The sequence below is a fragment of the Penicillium pulvis genome, assembly GCF_028828015.1.
Source record: "Penicillium pulvis strain IBT 33274 chromosome Unknown contig_7_segment1_segment0, whole genome shotgun sequence".
NCBI lineage: Eukaryota > Fungi > Ascomycota > Eurotiomycetes > Eurotiales > Aspergillaceae > Penicillium > Penicillium pulvis.
In genome coordinates, this window is record NW_026643079.1 from 3,456,448 (window position 1) to 3,474,615 (window position 18,168).

The window sequence follows — 18,168 nt, forward strand, 5'->3', positions numbered from 1 at the left end:
TTGTTGACATCTTACGTCTGCGCAGACTATTCAAAATCAGATCTAGTCTCACTGATATAGCAGTTATGCGTCTACACCAAACCTCATCAGTGCTGATCACCACTGATCACCAGCCGGACTAAATCAATTGTTGAATAGGATATTATTAAAGCGTATTAACACGAATTGAAATAATTGGAAAAAAGAAAACATCAGTGTGGAGGCGTCTTGCATGTCACTCTTGCCCAATGCCCTTCGTGGATAAGAGATATGCAGGTTGAATTGCGCCCCAAGTCCATCGAAAACCATCCGAACGCCAGAAAGAAAACCAAAAATGACAACTACCGATCAACGGAGTGAACATTGCAAACAAATCAGCTCAGACTTCCATAGTGTCCATCATCTCCTCACTCATTGCACGGACCATGCCCTTATGACCGGAGCGAGATTGAAGCTCCTCATCGCTGAGCATGTACTGATCATCCTCATCCAAGATCGGATGCGATGGCTGCGATGGGTGGCCCAAATCATCATCATCATCATCAGATTCGCTGTGACGAAGCGATGACTCAGCCCGGGTTCCAAGCCAGTAGCGGGTACGCTTGCTGGAGCTCAAATCGGGTGTGAGGTACCCATCGTCGAACGTACGCTTGCCAGTGGGTGTGGAAACGCCCTCCTCTGGGGGGTATGGCTGAGGATTGGGATCGCGCGCAAATGGATATAACAGACACGCTTGCGCAGCGGATTGAAGAAGAAATAGTGCAGACTCCAGATCGCTCCGTCATCGGAGTCGGATGCGTCTTCATCCGGTGAATATGAGTATACCGAGCACTCTTTTAAGGACATATGCTCATCAATGATTCTCCACATCCGCGGGCCCCATGGATATCCCGAGTTGTATGATCCGGAGAGGGTCGCCGGAGATGATGGCGAAAGATCGATTGACTCGCGGGGTCGCAGGTTGTAAAGGGTGGAGTTGACAGTATTCATGACGCGCTTGAGGTGACGCTCCCGGCGGAAATCGGTCGGGCGCAGCACATTCGAGAAATCATAGTCCGGATGACTGGCGTTAAGAGTCGCGATTAGGTAGGCGAATGTTCGACGACTGGAGTGCTCGCTCAGGGGGCCGAAGGGGCTGGATCGCGACAAATTTAAAGCCTCGGCGGCATCGTGCGCATTAGGAGGAGATAAGGACGCAGACAAGCGGAGAATTGATTCGTATTGGGCTTCCAGAGACTGTTCGATGTGGTTGTACAGTTTCCGGTCGGATCGGGCAGCCTTTGTGGTGTACAGGTCGCATGCACCAACAATATGACAATCGGCTGTATCGAAGTTCAAAGAGCCTGTGACATCCTCGAACTCGGGTAGGGGAAGAAACTATTGATGCAGATGTTTGAGTATAAATGAACGAATTGTGAGGGGTTGGCGAGTGATGACTCCGATCAGGTCACCGTGGCGACCGGGGAGGTCAAGGGGGAAGTGCCAACGAACCTTCATTGTGAGACACTGGGCGATAAGGGTATCCAGTCGCTATTTCTAGATAAACTGACGACGGCTAGTACAATTATGACCTGCACAGGCGATTCAGAGTTGACTGGGATGATGGGGAGATAACGCGGATGGTCGCGCCGGAGGCGGAGGTGGTTGCCGATCGGAGGTAACCGCAAGCAGGAGTCGGAACAGCGGTGTAGGTAGCGCAGGTAGGCACCACCCAAGTATATATGCCGGGATTGCTGGTGAGGGTAGAATGAAAGATGGGATGTTCGCTGCCTTTCCCACCTGATGATGAGTTGTAAGAGGGGGATTTGCGACCGGGTGTCACGTGGATCTGGTCTAAGCCAGTGAGATCACGCACTGACCTCACGCTGTTGCACCTATTCCATGGTTCAGGCATCAGTCATCATCACAGACCAACTCGGTCCAAGTTGCGCGCCACGTCCTCAGCGTCCTGAATCGGCAGAGTTGGTATTCATCAGTAAAAAACACAACGCTATAAATAAACTTTCAATGTAAAATCAAATCCCAACAGTCTCTCCAAGGTCACTACATAATCTTTGTGACCACATCTTCCTCAACCTGGGGCAGAAGAGCATTAGCCCGATTGCGCCGGGGAGGAAAAGGGGTGAGATGGAAACAGAATAGTCGGTTTCATGCAGCAAGTCCATGCTGCATAAAAGAGACCACTCAGAAAGGGGAGAGGTTTTCAAGGTAATAAGGGAAAAGGATAATTGTCAGGGGATGAACTCACCTCCATATCTTCCAGGCTGTCTTGTTGACTGATGCAGCGGAGCACATTCTTCTTACTACTCTCTTGCATTTCTCCGGCCAGTAACAGCTCATCCAGGATGAAGTAGGCCTTTTGGAAATTGAAGATGATGTCCAGCTCACACACATTCCCGTAGTATTTATCCATTTGTTCGACGTAGCGGTGGACCACCTCGAGGCTGATCAATTCGTTGTCGGTCGAGGAACATCCGGCGATAAAGAAGAGGGAGGCATAGCGACGATAGACAACCTTGGAGTCTGTAGGCAATCCATGTTAATCCTTGGTCCAGTCCGAGCTCGGAGGTATAGAGGGGGTATAGAGGATGAAGCCACCTTTGTATTCGAGGAAATTGCACATGCGCGTGCGACGCGACAGAACCAGCTGGGTCACATCCTTGATGATCTTGGCCTTCTCCTTGGGAGAGAGAGTAGTAAACCACTTGGCCAGACGCTGAGGTACAAAAAAAAAGTCAGTCGGCTTAAATGAGGGACGGGTATGAGGGTGGGCCACGAGGGAGACGCACCACTTTGCCCTGGCGGGACAGGAGAATTAGGTAGCTGAGAGAGTCAGTACAGATGAAAATCACATCAACAGGTTCCAGAACTCACTTGATGGGCATGATGGTGGGGTGACTTGGGAAACGGAAAAGGGATGGAGAAGGGGTGTCGAAACCCGTGGCGGATCCGAGCTCTGGAGAAATTATTCACGAGTGGAGCAGAGGGGACAGACGTGCCCCGCTGAGCCCTAATCAACAGAAAACAACAAGGAAAAGGGATCGAAAGAGATGAGAAAGATGATTAAGAAAAGAGAAATAAGAGATTCTGGGAGGTTCAAGTTGAATTGTGTTCTGCGCACGGTCCGGGAATGAGTCAACTTGCAGTTCTCCGTACAGAACTATATGTACGTCAGCCAGTTGACGGACATCAGTGCTAGAAGTCTATGTTTCAATTCAATAAAAAGCTCCATAGATTTTTGTCGTGTTTCCAATGTAAAGTACGAAGCTCAAATATTAAACCGGTAGGTATTATTAAACATAGTAACACATCGCAAAGTACGCCATTTCGAACACAAAAAAGAGACCCCAAATAAGTATCTGTTTCGTTTTCGAATCATCAGGGTGAAGATATAAGCCGGCAAGCACCAATACCACATCTTCATCTTGAGTACCCATTGTCAAAGTCATGTCCATCCGTACATGGTCATGTTCGTCATATCAGTCACAGTAAGAAAATCCAGGCCCCGTGAACAAGGCTGATATGGCAAAGAGCCATTATCAGACACTTGCACTTACACAGGCCCCGAAGCTTCCTTTGGTCATCAACAGGTCCTCCTAATCACGGCTTAAACCTGAGCCATGCTGGGCCGGGCAGGGCGGCGGGCACTGCCGCTGCGACCGCGCATGTTCACAGTAGCCGAGCGGGACATGAAGACCGAGATGATAGTCGAAGCCATGTATCCAGCCCAGCCAAACCACAGGAAGGCAGTACTGGCCTGAGCTTCACGGCAACGCTTCCCTGTGTTGTTGGAGCCGTTGGTGATTTCGTTGCTGGTGGTGTACGACTACAAACAAATACATTAGTCGCTGTTTCCTGGATATGCTCTTCTTTTTGGATATTGTTAGAATTTAACATACCAAGTTGCCGCAGGAGTGGACATGCAGCTTCGCAGCCAGAGCGATGGCCGCGCAGAAGAAGAAAATGGTGTTGAGTACGTCGACAATGATCATGATGATTGGGTGAATAGCCCAGTCCGGGTTCCATGAAGCCGGGATCAAATAGAAGAGGGTGAACATGGAGAACGCCGACACGAACATGGTATAGTTGACCGAGCTTGGGTTGCCGGCGATGGCCTCGTTGATCATGTTACCGACAAGGGACATAATAAGGAGAGTCCATACGAACTATACAAGCTCTTCATTAGCCAGTCTTCCTCACAAAAAAAAAAATTCAAGAATGCGCATCATACCTCCCACACGCGCAGACCCAGCTGAATACCCCGCATGATAGCTGATTTCGAGAGATAGAATATAGATTGTCGAGTATATCGAAGGGGGATTACACTGAGTTTGATCGCACAGCTGTAGAAAATCTGAAGAAATAGGGTCAGTGGTCAAGGGATGTAGTTAATAAATGACGGATAGGCCGGAGGATGGTGATGACGATATAGAAAGGCCAAGCTCCAGACTCGCTACGTCATGCATTCATACAGTGATGCACTCGGGAACTGGCGGCACCACGAATGATTGGGCTTTGAAAGAGGGGCAGAATCAGGTGTAAATCTTGCAACGTAATTTTGGGTCGATGACCAAATGAGTTTGCACGTCCAAAGATCTTCATGCTCCAAGGTGACAGTGGTTGAAACCCCACAGGGCCGAAATGCGGGTACCCTTTACTCTACGGGTACACGGCGATGGGAACTGGATCTTCAAGCAGGAAGTATGCATGTGCGCCTCATTTCATTCCAAAGGCGAAAGCGTACATTTAGTATGCTAAATAAAATACGAGCTCATTATGATACTTGAAGTTACGTGTAGTTTGCAAAGGTGTGTAGCTTCAATTCGATGTGATAGGCCTGATCCAAGTTTTGGCCGGATGGATCAAATGTAAAAAATAGAAAATAAAACAAGTCTGGTACGAGAAAAAGAAGCTTTGAGTTTTGCAAATCATAGGAAGGTTAAAAAAGAATATGCAAAAAGAAATGGTTCCAGAGGGGAATCCTCGACTTTGGCGTTATTAGCACCACACTCTAACCAACTGAGTTATGGAACCAGTTATTGAAATATGGAGCTTACTCTGTATTAATGACCTCTTGGTTTAGTTTTGTGCCACAACCTCTCATACAGTCAACTTTCACCTATTGCACACCTGAGCACCCTCCTATCCATAGAAAATTGTGTGCAATAGGTGAGAGGATGACGTAATCAATTAGTCAGCTACCCCTAAGCCCTACTGCCTATTTGGGTTTCTATCCCATATCCTCTTCAGGTCTCCTAACGCTTCTCCTCGACCTGAATCCTGCTTAATTCGCTGATTAAGCTCTTAACCTGACGTATATGGTCTGACGTGCTCTTTTCCTTGCTTCTAGCCCATAGTAATTTATCCTATAGATGACCTATTTCCTTAGAATTAGATGATATCTTAGGTAGTGGCCCGTTTCTTTAATATCTTATGCTTCTAAGCTCTCTATATCAATATGTATATCTTACCCATCGGTCTCATCTTCAACTATGATATCCTCCTGTGTTAGATCCAAGGACTAATCAAATAGTATTATATTCTTATAACCAAGCTTCTCATTACTTGATTATATAGAACTTGAATCTCACCACTTAATCTGGACTTAGAACTAAGTGTCCGGTCTTGGTAAAGGTGGGGAAAGTGTAACTTTTGGGCACTATGATTGGTCAATCGGGCTGACTAAGTAAACTACTCAGCAAAAAAAGGGTGTGCAAAGGTGAGTGTGCTAAAGTGCTAAAGCGGGAGATTTGTATGTAAAAACAAGAAAAGTGGGTCCATCCAAGCGAATTGTGTGCTATAAGCGGGAGTGTGCTAAGGGTGAGAGTCGACTGTAATTGTCTTCTGTCCTCCTCTCCATATCTTTGCAGTTGTCTCGGTCTTTGGAGACAAGTATACAACCCGTGGACTGATCAACCCCGTCATATGATAGCGGCTTCCAACAGTTATAGCTATACTCTCATGCAATGGGTGGCCAGATTGTTGCATTACAAGAGATTCCAAGGTTGAGTTGACATATATATCAGAGTGGATATCGAGAATTCCTCACACACAACCTCACACACCACCTCACACACCACCTCACGAGGTCCACTGGGGGCTACGAAATGTGTCCTAAAGCTAAATCATACCCACTATACACTCCGAAATAAGTTAAGCAAAGAGTTGAATAGAGTCACGAAGTATATTCTCAATGAAATATTGGAAAGCGCTTGCATCTCTTCCAAGACTAGAATAACCCTTTCCGTCCCAGATTACCGAAGGATTTGTTTTTCGAAGCGGTCAAAGAAATAAAATCAAGGCGGCGTCAATGGATCAGTGTCTTCTTCACCGTGACCCATATCATAAGGAGGAACTAATGACAAGAGGCCTTTGTTGTGAATATGTGAATATGAGGAAGAAACAAAATATGTTTGAGGAGATAGATCTCCTATGGATGTAGGTATCAATATTACAAGACTAAAGTATGAGCGGCGATCGAAAGTTAGTCACTAAACTTCAAATTCTACGGCGTGTTCACCGAGTATGCTAGTAAACAGCGCATCGCTATGTAAAGATATTTCGAGCAAGTCGCACTAGAACGTTAGAGTATTAATCAGCTCCTTTACTTCGCCGTGAAAGCACTCTGCACGGAGCCATATCTTCGAAGAAAAGTTAGCGATTTTCTTGAACAGAGACTTGATGCAGAAGGACAGAAAATGATGAAGACGTACCCTTGGGGGCAATTGTACCCCAGCCCAGCACTGCCACTTCGCATGTAGCAGATCTTGGCCTCTTGACACGCCGTTGTGTTGCAGATGGGACTCTGGACACTCAGCTTTCCTTGCAGAGCATTTTGCATAGTAACCAGACCAATATCAGTCTCCATGGCTTCGGTGACACGATGCCAAAATGTAGCGTTAAGAGGTGCTCGCTTGTCCCACCCAGCAGCTGGACCATATGTATCACGAGTGGAGTACTCAGGCCGGAAGATCGGGCCCGTCTCACTGAGAGAAGAATATTCCGACACATTACTGAAGAATGTGTAAGCTTCGTAGATATTGAAGTCGCCGGTGTCAACCTCGTACAGCCGGAACCCGCTGTTAAGATTGGTCAGAGGTGTGACGCTGGGCGCAACCCACCCGGATGAGAGCGCGGTGTCGGCGGTCTGAATGCTTCCATTGTTTGCATAGTAAACCATGAATTGGTCTTCGTGGTTGTGACCCCAGAATGTATTTGCAATAACATGTGGCGAGTAACGGTCCACAATTTGATAGAAAAGGTTGGTTGGGTCGGGCAATGGATTGTAGCCATCCCAACCACTGAGGACATGGCCGATGATCCAGACCCGCTCACCTGCATCCTCTGCCTTTTGCAGCTCATTGGTCATCCAGGCCAGCATACCTGAGTTGTCGGGATTGGTAGTGTTGATAAAATTGAGGATGTTCGACCTGTACCAAAAATCTGTGCGAGCTTGTCAGCCTATCGAGAAACATGCGAATTCAAAAGTGAGGACACGAAGGAAGTAATACCAGTGTTGATGGAAATAATACGTAGTCCGTAGTGGGTTTTGATAGAATAACCGCCGTAGTGCGTTGCAGCTTCATCTGCAGTCTGATTGCTGATCCAGCCCTCATGCTGCCACAGACGAGCTACATGTTCGTAGTTCCAGCTCGACTGTTCACCCAGACGCCCTGGGAGGTTGTGGGGAGAATCAATGTTGGACGGGGCCGAATCATGGTTTCCTAGCGTGACAAACACGGGCCCAGTGAGATATTCCTTGAACATTTGAAAGATGCTGGTCTCGGTATATTCAAGATATTCATGAGAGATCTGTAGTTCCGGGTCATGCGATTGCAGATCTCCCGTGTAAATGGTCCATGCCAGGTTCTCATCACAGTAATCTTTTCCCGTACCCGTCAGCGGGCCCACAGCCTGCAGAGCAGCGAGGCCAAGATCGTATGGAGTATCGCATCTGAAGTTCCCATAAGGGGTTGCAGGAACAAGTACCTTGTCCTCCGAGTGCTCATTGTAGTTGTCACTGCGACAGCACAAATATGATGAGCAATTTGCCTCGGAGCTGACGGCATATCGCGCATCCAGGTGGAAATCCGACATATGGAGCACCTTCACCCGTTTCCCACTCGCCTTCGGGGCATGGGCATTGGCAGGCTTGGGCTTGGAGAACCAGTCAGATGTATCAAGTGGACGAGTATTGGGCTGAGGACAGAAGCTCTTCTTGAGTGCATGGCATATGTACTGACCATCAAGACCTTCGACGTCTGCATACGCCAAGACCTGGGTCCAGATGGTGCCCATCGCATGAGCAGAGTACTGCTCTTCACACGTCTTATTAGAGGCAAATTTGAACGTCTGGCACAAGCTGACCATGGCCTTAGGAGCCATTGTTGGAGTAAACAGAGCAGCAGGTTTGGCTGCCGCAAGTGCCCTCTTGCATCTGTTGCATTGGCTTTCAATAGTGTTATTCTTGATGACTTTGGTCACATTAATAACCACGGCTTGGATGAAAGCATGCTCCTCAACTGGTGACAAATTTGCCAGAGATGGGGGAAAGAGCAGCTCATCATTACCCGCAGGAATGGCATCAGGGTTAGTCAACTCAAACGGGAAGGTGTAGTCCAAGATTGGGTCGTAGATAATAGGCTGAGGCTCTTTAGTTGGCAGGGCTGGCGAGTCATAGTATGATCTGTCAGCGCATTAGTATTGCACCGATAAGGACTTCAGTGGTATCATACGCGAAAGCAGAAGTCGGGAATCCGGGTGCTGCGACGTACGACGCCTCCCCAGGGAAGGACGCCGTGTTGTTCACCAGGGTAAACATCCCAATGAAGGCTTGCAGCATAGTGAAAAGGCTGCAAGATCACACAAGATTGAACGGGAGGTTGTGAAGAAAGAGGATTGAAAAGGTGAAAAGTAAACATGAGTTCATCAGAACCACGTGGGGAGGGGAGTGGCCGACACCAATCCTGCAATTGCCTGTTTGAACTTGGCTGATGAATTTGATGACAGCGACTCTTATATTGATTTGATTTATTTCTCTGGTGTTTATGTTTCTGCTCAAAGTCTCTTGTCATTCCAAACATCTTACCCAGCCACCTTCCCAGCCACTTTCAAATTAACCTCATAGCAGATGTTTTGATCCTTACAGCTCCAAATTCACTAGTTCGAGACCCACTTTGAAATATTTACTAGCTAGAAGTGGCCTATCTTGGTCTTCCTCAACAGGCTATTCATTCCTGTCATTAAGAATCGATTGCAGACCTTAAGCTTGATTTATCCGTAATCCTTGAGTTTCCTGACACGTCCTTATGAATGAACTCACATTTCTCCTTGAGTCTGAGGCAGAATAGATCCAAACACTAGATACACTTAGCCCGAGTCCCGTACTCTTACGTCATAAGCATGGGTATACATCTCCCCCTTAAGGTACGGAGTATGGAGTAGACGAATCAATTCGAGAGAGTCTTTTTTTATTCTAAATTCTTTGCTTGATACACACGAGATCTCATTTTATTCTGAGATCCTAATGCTGATGATAAACCGGATCCAAGAACCAACATGCTAGATAGCGAGCTTCCAGATCTACCTCAATACTTACCCTTATAGTATACTATGATCGGGAATTTTCAAACCTTTCACCGAAGATGAAATTTAGATCTTCCTAGTCGTTTTTGGTTAGCGATGTGTACCTTGGTTCCACTGTGCATCCATGCCTAGCAGCGCGGGAATGAGATGTTGTCTAAGCCAGATGTGTGTACAGTGTCAAGGCGGCCCACGGTCTAGGCAACATTCACCACACGCGCATCTCAATCCGACAGAAGGTACAGGACAACGGAAATGCGGTAGAAAAACGGTCAAACACTCCCATAAAGGTGGTACAGAATCGGGTCAAATTGACCGATTGGATCCAAATTTGCAAATCAAGCTCTTGATCGCCAAGGATTGCCATGGGCAGATAAGGTCAAAGAACGGAGGCGGATTGAGGACCCACCCTCTTAATGATTTGACCAGGTAGTAGATCAAAGGGGAGGACATGTGGGCACTGGACTAAGCAAAAATTCATGGCGCGAACTGCTAGGAGTTCCCTAGACAGCGTCTTGATCAGCCCATACGGACGCTAGTGCGAGATGCTCTATATGTGCACCCTCGATCATTGGCTCCCGAGGCGGCCCGTGGCGCGCTAATATTTTGGCCCCCATAGATTTTCCCGCTATCAATGCAGTTCTCACAACTGAAAAACCAAAGGCAAGGCCTGTATAGCGCACGTGGGCGATACGCTCAAGTATAAATACACACTCAATTGCCAGGTTTTTGAGAATCCAGACTTCCAAAATCCTCTGATTAGCCTCCTGCTTGCACACGGCGGACACTCCTCTCCAACTACATATACGGTGCCATTCTTCACAATTCAACCTCAGACTACCAAGTTGGTACCAGCCAAATCAGTCCTGAGCCACTCCATCGAGCTAACAACCATCATAGGATGTTCTCTCAATCAGCTGGAACGTCTGTGCTTGTCTGCCTCGCCGCAACTCTTGTGGTACCAAACCTCGTTGCCGCCGAGCAGTGCAATATAAAGTTTCACTCAGGAGCGAAATGTGCAGGCACCGCAATCGCTTCCTGTATTCCCGATGACACAGCAAGCGGCCGTTGCACTTGGAACACCTATGTTGGGTCGGCCTACTGGACATGCGGTGACATTCTTAGCCTGGCCTTCTGGTCTTGCTCCGGATCACCAGCTACCACGTGCCCAGGTGCTAAGAGCCTTTCTGTCGGGGATGGTGGAAGCGGATGCGTCGAAATTGGAACAAAGTACGGATATGCCTATGACTATTTTAACTGGTCCCCTGGAGTTGGAAATATTTAGGGCCACTTCTGGAGAGTTGAGGGTGAAGAGGGAAGAGGGGTAAGAGAAGCATCTGGAGGGATTTGGCACATGTGTACATAGACATGCATGATATTGCGCTCCGCGAAGAGGGAAGATAAGGAAAAGGGCGCTTGTGCTCGTTGTATACTTAAAATAGGGTATCAGATAGGGAAACCAAGACAGGGTAGGGCGTGCTATAGCGATCATTAGCTCAATTCGCAACTCTGTCCCGGTTGGTTCATTTGACCACCTTCGATACTGCTATTACGTTATTACGTGGTCCTGAAATGCCAGGCTATAATTATGCGACAATTCAATTGGTCTGTAGTATAATACAACAATGAAGAAATTGAGGTGAGAAACGTTAGTTCTTACAGTGAGCTTGGAAATATTGGAATCTTAATGGAAAATTGCGAAAATTGCGAAATTCTTCACAGGAGTATTTTTTTTGGTAATTTGAGCTAGCTTTTTGATGTAGAAAGCAAAGTTACTAAGAGTATTTTATGCTTCGTACTGTGAGAGGAAGATGGATGACGGAATCGAGAAGATTGTGGAATGAGCTAAGTGGGGGGGGGGAGAGAGAGAGAGAGAAATATATCAACAGGAGGAAACAACTGACCTCGGGCGCAGCTCTCTAGGCAGGTACGGTAACTTCCGAAAGATACGTATAAGTAGTTAGAGGCCCACTTTCGAGAAATATCCGTGGATATACATGTCCGTCCAAAAGTCAAATGGTTCACATACTAGGTATCGATATTATCCATATCAAAGCCTACTGTAGTTTTGTTACTTATAGTCCGAGTGAGTCCATTCACGTGCAAGCATGGGATTACCTACGCATCCCTTCCTTGATGACGGTAATAGCGGTATTTGGGACCGGAGTGAGGCGGTCGATGGGGACGTAGTGTTTGGTGGTGATGTTCTTGTTTCCCCCCGGTACTTTGTAGGATATATCTGATGTGTTAACCGGGGATCACATGCTCAATTATCTAGAATGGAAAAGACATTGTGCTTGTGTGGTGTGAAAGTCAGGGTAGGCGCGGCGAGAGTCGAAAAGTCGCTAACTTAACTATGGGATGAGCTGTTAGGTAATTGGTCGCTTTTTTAGATGGAACTTGCGAACAGTTGTGGATACTTTTGATGAGACCTTGGAATTCAAGAACACCGGCCTTTTCGGTGTTCCTCGGCCACACAGCGCGTTCCTGATAAGGTTACCGCCGTTGCTAGACCTTAGTTGAAAGTAATTGCCCCAGATCATGGTCAGATGTGCCGTTCCGTCTACTAGGAGTGGCATAATTTGTATTGAAACAGCACATCTTTACGTATTGCATCCCCCGGACTTGGAAGTCGATGACGCGCAAGATCCGAACTAGGTTTCCAAGGACCGGATTGAATTAAGTGGCCCAAGAACGTCACTCGGTAGAAGAACATCAAAGAGATCTACCGCGAGAGAAAGCATATGAATGGATACTTAACAAGTCCAGTGTTCAGGGGATCTGTGAAGATTTTTTTCATATTATTATTTATTAACTCCCAAAACTATTCCTGAACCACTTAAATCGGGTGATTCCTATCCAGTATGCCCGTTCATCCTTCACTGGAAGGATCGACCTTCAATGCCGATTTGCGCGACCGGCATCTGATCTACGATTACGCAGCACAAGATGAGCACGGTAATCCGGAGAAATGGCGGTATGAGATGTGGTTCCAAAACGAGGATCGTATCAACTATGCTATCCATGGCGGGCCGATGGCAGGTCGCATCAACTTCCAAGCGGCCGACTACCAATGCATTCGACCAGGTGAATTGTGGCAGTGCAACTGGTTGGAAGAGACGGGAACCATATGCTCGCTGGTATACGATATTCCGCGACGGAAGATCACCACCTTGCTTGGCTTCTCCAAGGGCCATTGGGAAAAGGCAGAGGACGCCCACGGCGATAAGCGGAATCCGAAAGACTTGGAGAGGTGGCGTGGCTTGGCAAAGCTGGGTATCCAGACCGACCGTCATATATTGAGCGAGCAGGCGGATATCTTGGAGGATTTCCGGGGTCCGGGTGATCTCAAGCCGGCGGACAATAGCTGGCCTACTCTGTGAGCGAGTGGTGGGATGTGGCCACGTCGCGATGCAGGAATGGCCAGTGGTGGCATGGGCCAAGACTTTGTGGTCATGTCCCGGAATGACAGGACGTGTTCTGCAGGGATGACTGTACATAGCCTGCGGTTCCAGCAGGAGTAATCAAACCTGGAGTACATGAGACGTCACAAGTCGTAGGGAAGAGATGGTGGAAACCGGGTACGTTTCAGACTTAGGACTTCTGGGCATGCATCGTTCACCAATTATTAGGCCACTAAAGAAACCCTCGTACCGGGCTCAAAACCACCGGCAACGACAATCAAGTCGACTAGAAGAGAAAAGTTACTGATGGACGGTCTGAAAACAACGGTCCGACCAGATCAATCTCAATCGTGGTCCTCAGAAGAACCTGATCCTGTGGGTGGGCCTTGGGGTGCCTGAAGACAGACGAGCTCGATTTGGATATCATCGGGGCTGAGCGGCGGATGGCTATCAAAGCTGGGAGAACGACTGACAATCCCAACCGCGACCTGCGAGGCTTGTTGGATATCAGTCATGCGATCAAGGTACCACACCTGCCAAGGGTGATGACTTGATCCAGGCTTCATTACGGTGACCTCTTGAGAGGGAGCCTGCTCATACGCAAAGTCTAATAGCGAAGGATTAGTGAATAGTTCGGCGATGACATAGACAGATCAAGACATACCTTGTACAGGAATGGCGGCGACATCGAATACGGGTGCACCGCAAGAGGGTAGCTCTGGTGGAGTCATCATGAATTGATCCAGAGCTGTCGCTAATGGTTGGTTATAATAATCGCCCGATGTCGCAAGTTGAAACATGGTCGCTTGCAACGAAGTCTTGATATCGTGAGAACAACGTCCACCCCAGATACCATCGCATCCATTATTTGGTCCTGTTGGTGTGCCTGTCATGTTTCCTACTCGTAAAGCAATCTCGGAGGTACGGTTCGTGTCGACGACTTGAGGGTTAATGTTATGATCCTGATATCCGAGCCAGAATGCCGTCTTGGTCATAGGGCCCTCGCCTTTGCCGGATGAGCTGGAGTCGAAGGAGTAAAACAAGGTAATTGGGTCGAGGAATAGAGGTGGGAAGCTGAACGCCACCGCGGTCTGGGCCAGCGGGTCGATACAGCCGTTATTCCAAAAGGAACAGAATTGGGCCGAGCCGCATTGTAGTAGGGTGAATGCGACCAACAGGACCCAGGGCCGCAGGTGGCCAAACCCTCGGCAGGAGGACATCGCGGTGGAGAAAGGGAGGATCGGGTCCTCGAGAGCGACCGTGAAGGCCCTCTAAATGCAGAATGACGAGTGATTGGCCCGGGCAGCGATTTCCAGGGTCATCGTCTTCAAACGGTCGGGGGGAAGGCAAAGCGGGCGGCGGTTGAGTTATGACAGAGAAAGAAAGAGGAAAATCATCAAATGATAATTGCACGGGTCATAAAACAGATTAGTCCGTAAGAGGATCACTTTTTCAGGGAAAATAGCCCCCGCAGGGGATTTTTAGGCGGATATTTGACCCTGTCCCTAATCGCCGGATCAATAAAGGCCAATGGAATCTAGCCTGCGGAGTCGGTGGCTCCGGAACGAAGAAAAAAAAAGGGTCTTTGCCAAGATGGATAAGAGAAGAACCCAGGGAATTCGAGCTTCCAGCGAGAAAGGAAAGAGAGAAAAAAACTCCCCAGAGCCTCGTTCAACGCAGGGTAACGCAGGCTAAGAGAAATAAATAACCCCGAGCATTCCACGAAGGAGTACCTCGGGGATACTTGCTGCAGGGTCTTGCGGAACACAGGAACGTAAGTCACCGATAGGTTAACATAACTGAGCCGGAATCTCTGGGCACAGCGAACACGCCAAGTTCCAGTCCCCGCATTGCACACAAAAGAGGCAAATACTGGCGGCGATCGTAAGTCAGGGTTGCAGAGCTCAGCAGGGTCCATCCATTCACAGTCGTGCTGTGGGTCCGCATTATCTCGCTAGGTCGTCCATTTGGTGGTGGCCTAGGACCCTTGTTGTGGCCCCAACCCCCCTTCCTCTTAGTGGCGCTATTGAACCCTGTCTAGACTGCGCTTCGTCTCGCGTTAGACCAAGAATAGATCTGTAGGGTTTTTTGTGGTTATCGGCATAGAGAGTGGAAAATGAAACAAGATTAGCATCAAGGTTAATATGGCCCACCTCGGGAATATGACTGGGCAAAATCTAACTCTCGAAATTTCTCAATTTTTTTTCTTTTCTCTTTTTCTTTTCCCTTCGCCCCAAACATTACTACGGAGTCCGGCTATCTTGGCATGGACATGGTCACACCAGGGTTGCTCTGGTGCATAGTGTGGTCTGTAGCAACCCGATATTTTCCTCGAGCGGATACCAAGTATCAGATCTGAGATGATGATCTCCTGTCAATCCATTCAGGGTCTCCATGGACTCTCGCAAATCCTCTGACGTAAGATGATTCGGGGCATTCCGACAGGAGGCTTTGCGCATATCGGACTGCGTCATAGATTGGGCTGGGACATGCGGTGTCTTATTGGCGAGCGGGTCTTCGGGATCTAATGGACACAAAGGGAATCGCGAGTTCAACTAACTGGATCAAGCCGATACTTGAAACCCTTGGCGAGCAGATTTTTGGTGAACCTATTCACCGATCTCGTATCAGCGACCCGGTCATGCTCACCGAAAAAAAGGGCAAGGCCAAATATGAGCGAACTAGGAATTGATCAATATTGAGATTCGCACATGTTTATCTGACTAATTCGTTGATTCGTTCGTCTCCTGCGTAATCATGTCCTCGTATCGGGCGCCACAAAGTAGGAAAAATATAAACCCAGGCACATATTGAAAGCCGTACTACTTTGCAGAGCTCTTTAGCCTATTACTCCTCTCCCTGAGCACCGCTTGCGACTCAGTGATAGAGCTGACTAACTGGCGTACCCGCTCTCGTTCTCGTGCAATGTTTCCGTCCGCCGAGACAGCAATGAGTTGGAGGGTTTGAATCTCAGCAATCTCGCTTTCACTCAGACTGGGGGTTTCGGACATTTGAATCGTCAAGAGCTTCGTGACAGCCTTCATCAGCGGCAGCACGGTGGGTAGATTGAGGCTCGCCCAGACTGCGTTCTCTGGCACTGCACATTGAACATTCCAGATGGTATTCATCGCCGCGGCGCGCAGGGAGAACGTCTTCATGCCGGGCTCGTCCACGTACGAGCGGTGCCGGTCCCAAATGATGCTGGGCAATTGGAAATTTCCCTGTTTCCACTTCTCGTACTGCTCCAGTTCGACTTCTTTCATTCGTTCAATGGCGTGAGCTTCTGCGTTGCTGAGCGGAGGTTGAGTAGGGTCCATTTTCGTCAAAGATAAGCTTCCCCCACTGCGGATTGCATCGGCTATGCTGCGAAGCTTTTTTGCGGTGACTTCCAGGCTCTCACCTGCCTTCGGGATCGGCAATACGAAAGGGAGGTCGTGATGAGTGAGGAGAGCATGCTGGTCTGGGAGCTCCGCGAAGTCATCGCCCTCATTTTCTGTTCCTGCTTCATCCGTGCTCATTCTGTAGACCGTGTTCTATTAGTCTGGCTCAAGTAGCGCCGAGATATTTCTCACGAATGTGCAGTAACAACCTACCTAGGGCGTTTGGCGCGTAGACTCATGTTTGTGCAAGCAAGATCATGCCTTCCTTGTTGGCTTCCCCCAGAGTGGGTCTGGTTCACATGGACTTTGTAGATATGGCGCTAATATGAGCTGGGAATGAGGTTGGAGCGGGAGAAGGGCCGATAAAGTGCCCGATGAAGCGAGGGCACTGTTGATGCCTTCCATTCTGGGACGCGTTCCTTCCATCGGAACAGATCACCGGCGTCTCCGCCTCTCCGCCCGCGATGGGATCTGAGCCCCAGGAGACTGAAAAACGGTTGATCGTTTCCGAAGTGCTGGAAAAGATACTAGTATATCCATCAAAGCAAAAAAAAGTTGATATTAAAGTCCATAATCAACAAGTTAATATATAGTACAGATACACTTGATAGTGGCATTCCGCCCTCCAGTTTCCCCTATGATACAACGCTTTAAAGCAGATGCTTGGAATATGCAGGCCTTCCAAGCTTGGTGGCCATGTACAGTGGTTTTCGTTTTCGAATCAGTCACAAAATCAAAATTGTCATGGGAGAGTGTCCATCGATGCCCATAACGCCGTAACTCCACGCTGGAAAATCAAAGAAGAAGATGCAAGGAGATGTTTCAATTGAAACAACGAAGCTGCCAAGAGTTGGTAGCCTAATTCTCGTCATGGCCGCAATGAGCCTGATCTTTGGGAGGCGGTTTGGGGGCAGCTACACACGCGCCAAGGCCTTATCGAGTCCCAATGCCTCGCGGTCTCGTCGCATACCTTCCAGAACACCGACAATACCACCACTGCGCAGGCGTTCCAGGACGACATTCATTCCCTCCTTGCTTTTCAGCACGGCATCTCGAGTACGACTCACGCCGATCAACTCGATGGTCCGCTGGATACCAGCAGTGGACAGAGAGGAGAAAAATCCCTTCTTAGGTGCTTCATCCTCCCCCTCGGTGTGATCCGCTTTCTTCCTGCCAAGCAATTTGCCCTGTCCGAGTCGAGACTTGAATGTCACAGTGGTGCGCACGGTGGTCTGTTCGGCTCGCTGATCGATGGAGAGACCATCAAGGGCGCGAACATCATTATCAGCGTGGAGGCGCTGGTATCGCTGTTTTTCCACGACGCTGAGGATGCCGGTCCATTCCATGTTGCGTGATTCGGTCTCCATCCAGCCTTCCCGCGGATCCACGATAGTGGTCTCGAGGATGTAGCTCTGGCCGGAATTGTCCGAGCCACCCATTCCCTTGGGCAATAATTTCAGGATTCCGGCCGGAATTTTGGACTTTTTCAGATGGAGTCGAGTGGTATGAAGGCGTTGGGTGCTGGGATCGACATAGCGATCGATCACGTCGGTGGTGAGGACATGGCGGGAGTAGGGGTTGGGATAGCGGAGGAAGTAGGCGAGAGAGACAGCAGGGAAAGAATAGTCGTAGGTAGATTTGTTCTCGAAGAATTTCATGATGGCGGATTCATAAGGATGAAGGCGAGAGGCGAAGGCATCAGGGGACAAACTGGCTGATCGTGACTTTTTACTCTTAATGGCGAAGGAAAGCTGCTGGGTGGGGTCCGGACTAGAATATAATCCGTGCTCCGAAGGCCTATCACCGGCGGGGAATAGTAAATG

At 48.5% G+C, this 18,168-nt stretch overlaps 9 protein-coding genes across 9 annotated transcripts; 2 read left to right on the forward strand and 7 right to left on the reverse strand.

Annotated features, from left to right (window-relative positions):
* Positions 1-358: 358 nt before the first annotated feature.
* On the reverse strand, positions 359-1,476 carry N7503_009276 (RNA polymerase III-inhibiting protein MAF1; the record flags this gene model as incomplete). Its single annotated transcript, XM_057068823.1, has 3 exons — positions 359-670; positions 709-1,356; positions 1,471-1,476. 3 exons carry the CDS (start codon positions 1,474-1,476, stop codon positions 359-361), a joined length of 966 nt encoding a protein of 321 aa, XP_056919678.1.
* Positions 1,477-2,022: 546 nt separating this feature from the next.
* On the reverse strand, positions 2,023-3,031 carry N7503_009277 (AP-1 complex subunit sigma; the record flags this gene model as incomplete). Its single annotated transcript, XM_057068824.1, has 5 exons — positions 2,854-3,031; positions 2,769-2,802; positions 2,578-2,695; positions 2,228-2,502; positions 2,023-2,055 (listed from the first exon to the last, which is right to left on the reverse strand). The coding sequence occupies exons 1-5, from the start codon at positions 2,862-2,864 to the stop codon at positions 2,023-2,025; spliced, it is 471 nt and encodes a 156-aa protein (XP_056919679.1). The 5' UTR covers positions 2,865-3,031.
* Positions 3,032-3,586: 555 nt separating this feature from the next.
* Positions 3,587-4,271, reverse strand: N7503_009278 (MARVEL domain-containing protein; the record flags this gene model as incomplete). Its single annotated transcript, XM_057068825.1, has 3 exons — positions 4,211-4,271; positions 3,879-4,145; positions 3,587-3,805 (listed from the first exon to the last, which is right to left on the reverse strand). Exons 1-3 carry the CDS (start codon positions 4,244-4,246, stop codon positions 3,587-3,589), a joined length of 522 nt encoding a protein of 173 aa, XP_056919680.1. The 5' UTR covers positions 4,247-4,271.
* Positions 4,272-6,583: 2,312 nt separating this feature from the next.
* N7503_009279 (PPN1 endopolyphosphatase family protein) lies at positions 6,584-8,821 on the reverse strand (the record flags this gene model as incomplete). The annotated part of the gene is made up of 4 exons (XM_057068826.1): positions 6,584-6,620; positions 6,693-7,422; positions 7,491-8,665; positions 8,715-8,821. The coding sequence occupies 4 exons, from the start codon at positions 8,819-8,821 to the stop codon at positions 6,584-6,586; spliced, it is 2,049 nt and encodes a 682-aa protein (XP_056919681.1).
* Positions 8,822-10,610: 1,789 nt separating this feature from the next.
* On the forward strand, positions 10,611-10,889 carry N7503_009280 (uncharacterized protein; the record flags this gene model as incomplete). Its single annotated transcript, XM_057068827.1, has 1 exon — positions 10,611-10,889. One exon carries the CDS (start codon positions 10,611-10,613, stop codon positions 10,887-10,889), a length of 279 nt encoding a protein of 92 aa, XP_056919682.1.
* Positions 10,890-12,425: 1,536 nt separating this feature from the next.
* N7503_009281 (uncharacterized protein) lies at positions 12,426-12,944 on the forward strand (the record flags this gene model as incomplete). The annotated part of the gene is made up of 1 exon (XM_057068828.1): positions 12,426-12,944. The coding sequence occupies one exon, from the start codon at positions 12,426-12,428 to the stop codon at positions 12,942-12,944; it is 519 nt and encodes a 172-aa protein (XP_056919683.1).
* A 365-nt stretch (positions 12,945-13,309) lies between these two features.
* Positions 13,310-14,396, reverse strand: N7503_009282 (uncharacterized protein; the record flags this gene model as incomplete). Its single annotated transcript, XM_057068829.1, has 2 exons — positions 13,630-14,396; positions 13,310-13,572 (listed from the first exon to the last, which is right to left on the reverse strand). Exons 1-2 carry the CDS (start codon positions 14,183-14,185, stop codon positions 13,310-13,312), a joined length of 819 nt encoding a protein of 272 aa, XP_056919684.1. The 5' UTR covers positions 14,186-14,396.
* Positions 14,397-15,787: 1,391 nt separating this feature from the next.
* Positions 15,788-16,584, reverse strand: N7503_009283 (uncharacterized protein; the record flags this gene model as incomplete). Its single annotated transcript, XM_057068830.1, has 2 exons — positions 15,788-16,484; positions 16,559-16,584. The coding sequence occupies 2 exons, from the start codon at positions 16,582-16,584 to the stop codon at positions 15,788-15,790; spliced, it is 723 nt and encodes a 240-aa protein (XP_056919685.1).
* A 675-nt stretch (positions 16,585-17,259) lies between these two features.
* N7503_009284 (MSF1 domain protein) lies at positions 17,260-18,003 on the reverse strand (the record flags this gene model as incomplete). The annotated part of the gene is made up of 1 exon (XM_057068831.1): positions 17,260-18,003. One exon carries the CDS (start codon positions 18,001-18,003, stop codon positions 17,260-17,262), a length of 744 nt encoding a protein of 247 aa, XP_056919686.1.
* Positions 18,004-18,168: the final 165 nt, after the last annotated feature.